This window comes from Mesitornis unicolor, unplaced genomic scaffold (genome assembly GCF_000695765.1).
Source record: "Mesitornis unicolor isolate BGI_N332 unplaced genomic scaffold, ASM69576v1 scaffold30510, whole genome shotgun sequence".
In the NCBI taxonomy this organism is placed as follows: domain Eukaryota; kingdom Metazoa; phylum Chordata; class Aves; order Mesitornithiformes; family Mesitornithidae; genus Mesitornis; species Mesitornis unicolor.
Window position 1 is genome coordinate 19,547 of NW_010158076.1, and position 2,686 is coordinate 22,232.

The 2,686-nt window shown below is 42.6% G+C and overlaps 1 protein-coding gene across 1 annotated transcript; it reads right to left on the minus strand.

The window, feature by feature from the left end:
- Nucleotides 1-1,338: 1,338 nt before the first annotated feature.
- KCNE2 (potassium voltage-gated channel, Isk-related family, member 2) lies at nucleotides 1,339-1,716 on the minus strand. Its single transcript, XM_010182505.1, has one exon. The coding sequence runs from the start codon at nucleotides 1,714-1,716 to the stop codon at nucleotides 1,339-1,341; it is 378 nt and encodes a 125-aa protein (XP_010180807.1).
- Nucleotides 1,717-2,686: the final 970 nt, after the last annotated feature.

Sequence of the window (2,686 nt, forward strand, 5' to 3'; positions counted from 1 at the left end):
TGGGATCTGACAAGCCTTCCCCAGGCTGAGATTATTCAAAGGTGCATTACTCTGCCAGCAAAAGGCACATCTGGAGTGCGGCAGCAGCTGCTACGCCAGATCTCAAGACCAGCCTCCAAACCAAGCCAAAGCTTCCCAACAGAAGAACCGCTTTTCATTTCTTTTTAACAGGAGCGACATAAAATTGTCAGAAAGGTAGCACCAGGCATGGCAGAATCGTTTCAGCCAAAAACTTTCTAAAAACAAACTAGTCCACATGCTAGACAGCCAGCATGGGAACTTTTAGCTTAAATTATTTAAGTCTCGCAACATGAATGAGAGCTAAACCCAGAGTTTTACAACAGGAAGCATATTTTAATACTGGAAGTGTCACCAGTTCTGCTTCCAATTATTCCCATGAGAGCCTGAAAACCCATTTCCCGGCCAGTGGAAACCAGTACCCAACATGGGAAACACTTAGGAAGCACAGCAATGAGACAGCCTTGATAGCTGGATATAGAAATCCCTCCTCTGAAAGCCACAAGGTAGGATCTCTGTGGTTTAGGCTGAACCTTGGCTGATGGGATGCAACCAGTGCCTCTGTCACCCAGCTTGCATCCCAGGTAGGCAGATTGCTCTGGAGAAACAAGGAGCAGCAGAAGAGACAGCTTGGCCAGCTATGGACTTGAGGACAGATGAACCTCTGGAAGTTGCGCTGAACAATCAGGACATGCTCCTAGGTGAGACTGGTAGTTTAGCAGCTCTTGTGCTATAAAACAGGCCTTGTCAGAAGGCCATGAGTCAATCTTTGCTGCCAGTGAATAATGAAATCAAAATGGGAGCCAGATAATTAAAAAAAGAAGTTTGGAATGAATGTCTGTAAGTATAGGTTACCTCCTATGATTCATACCATAACACAGTATTCAGTCAAGAGATGGGATTTTGATCTTTTGCTGTACGTTTTCAAGTTATTTTTAAGATGGGCTTAAGTCATACAGTTTGGATCTAAACCAGTGCTTTTGACCACTAATTCACAGTGATTCTGAGGTGGGAACATCCAGATCTGCTTCTGGATTTAAAAAAACCCTAAAAAAAAAAGATCAAGTTATTCATTATCTTAGTTTTATTTTCCTGAGTAACAGAATATCAAAGCAAAGCACAATCATGCATTTTTCTTGGATGTTCCCCGAGCAGCTGTACCAAAGTCATCATGGGAAACGGTAAAGCTGATTTCCTCAGCAATCCGTTCCACATTGATCCATCTGTTAATTTAGTGAACAGTTTCACAGTTATTTGTAATCCCAGTGAGTTCCCTGCATGTGGCTTTCTGCTTTCCTCATCGCTGATGTTTCTAAAAAGTCAAGGTGATCCAGGGCTTGTTTTGTCCCTTGCACCCAAGTTTTCATGGATGACACACTTGAGGTCCTCTCGATTCAGAACCTGGCTTTTATACTTCTCGCCCCAGTCCTCGACGATGTACTGATGATAGGGGTCATTGGAGTGCTCTCGCCTCTTTGATTTCACAGTACTCACCAAGATTGCCACAATAATGAAGGAGAACATCCCAATCATCACCATCAAATAAAGGATAACATAGTCAAAGTTTTCAGCATCAACCTTGGCTTGCAATTTATCTGCCGCTTCCGTCATGTTTTTCCTCCAGCCATTCATGTAAGTGAGAAAGGTTTCTTTGAAAATATCTTCCACCGCCCAAGTGAAGTTTCGCATTTCAGCCATCCTTGCAAGTTACAGCTACTAAAGACAACATGATCGTTATTTTAATAGAATTTGTCTGCATTATGACAATTAAATAATAATGCCACTTGAAAGTGTAGTACCAATTTTAGATCAGCTGAGAATCCCCATCTCTGAGTGGTTCAATATGTTCAGGGACCCAAGGAGGTTCTACTGCTCTCTCAGGTCACTTTTTATCTGTGGGAAGCCAAATGTGCCTTGGTGAAGACCAGTGACTGTAGGCCTCCATGACCCTCATTACAGGGGTCAAGGCCCTCCCTATTGAGACAGTAGTTCTCAAGAGCCTCTGAGAAAAGCCACTGTCCTTTTCTGCCTTTCCTGCATAAAGAGGAGGGTGTGACTGCATTGCAGCCTGTTAGCCTGCAAAAAGCAAAGGGCCTGGTACAGCATTTCAGTCTGATGCTCCTGTATAGCACCCGTCCTTCAGTGCTTCAGGCCAACCAAGTCCTACATCATCTGGCAGAGCTTCCACAAAAAGTCACTTGATCTCAGTGCAATCATCAAGCAACGATGAGCTTACTGCAGCCTTTGGTAAAAAGCAGGGAATTTTCATCACTAATAAGAAATTGCAATGTCTTTTGAACTGAAGTTCAGCAATCTATCTTCCTCTGCTTTTTGGACTAGCCTTGCCAGATCAGCATGCACAGGACATACAAAGAAGGGCACATACACAGAGGAGCACAGGTACAGATGCATGTAAGTCTGCAGTTACACACTCACACACACTCAAACATGGGGTGTAAAGGTGATCTAATGAAACTAAGCAAGCTATAAGCAAATCCAAATACAAACAGCCTTGAAACCTTTTTGTGTTTAAAATCTCTGCTTTTTTTTCAGTCAGAACAAAAAATCACTATGCTTTTTCAATAGGAAATAAAGAATTAACAGTAGAAACTTACCTTTCCAGTGCCCTTCTCTAGTGAGATTCACGATAACACTCAGGATTTTAAAA

Coding starts and splice junctions, on each gene's coding strand:
- KCNE2 (XM_010182505.1), bottom strand. CDS start 1,716: ATGGCTGAAATGCGAAACTTCACTTGGGCGGTGGAAGATATTTTCAAA.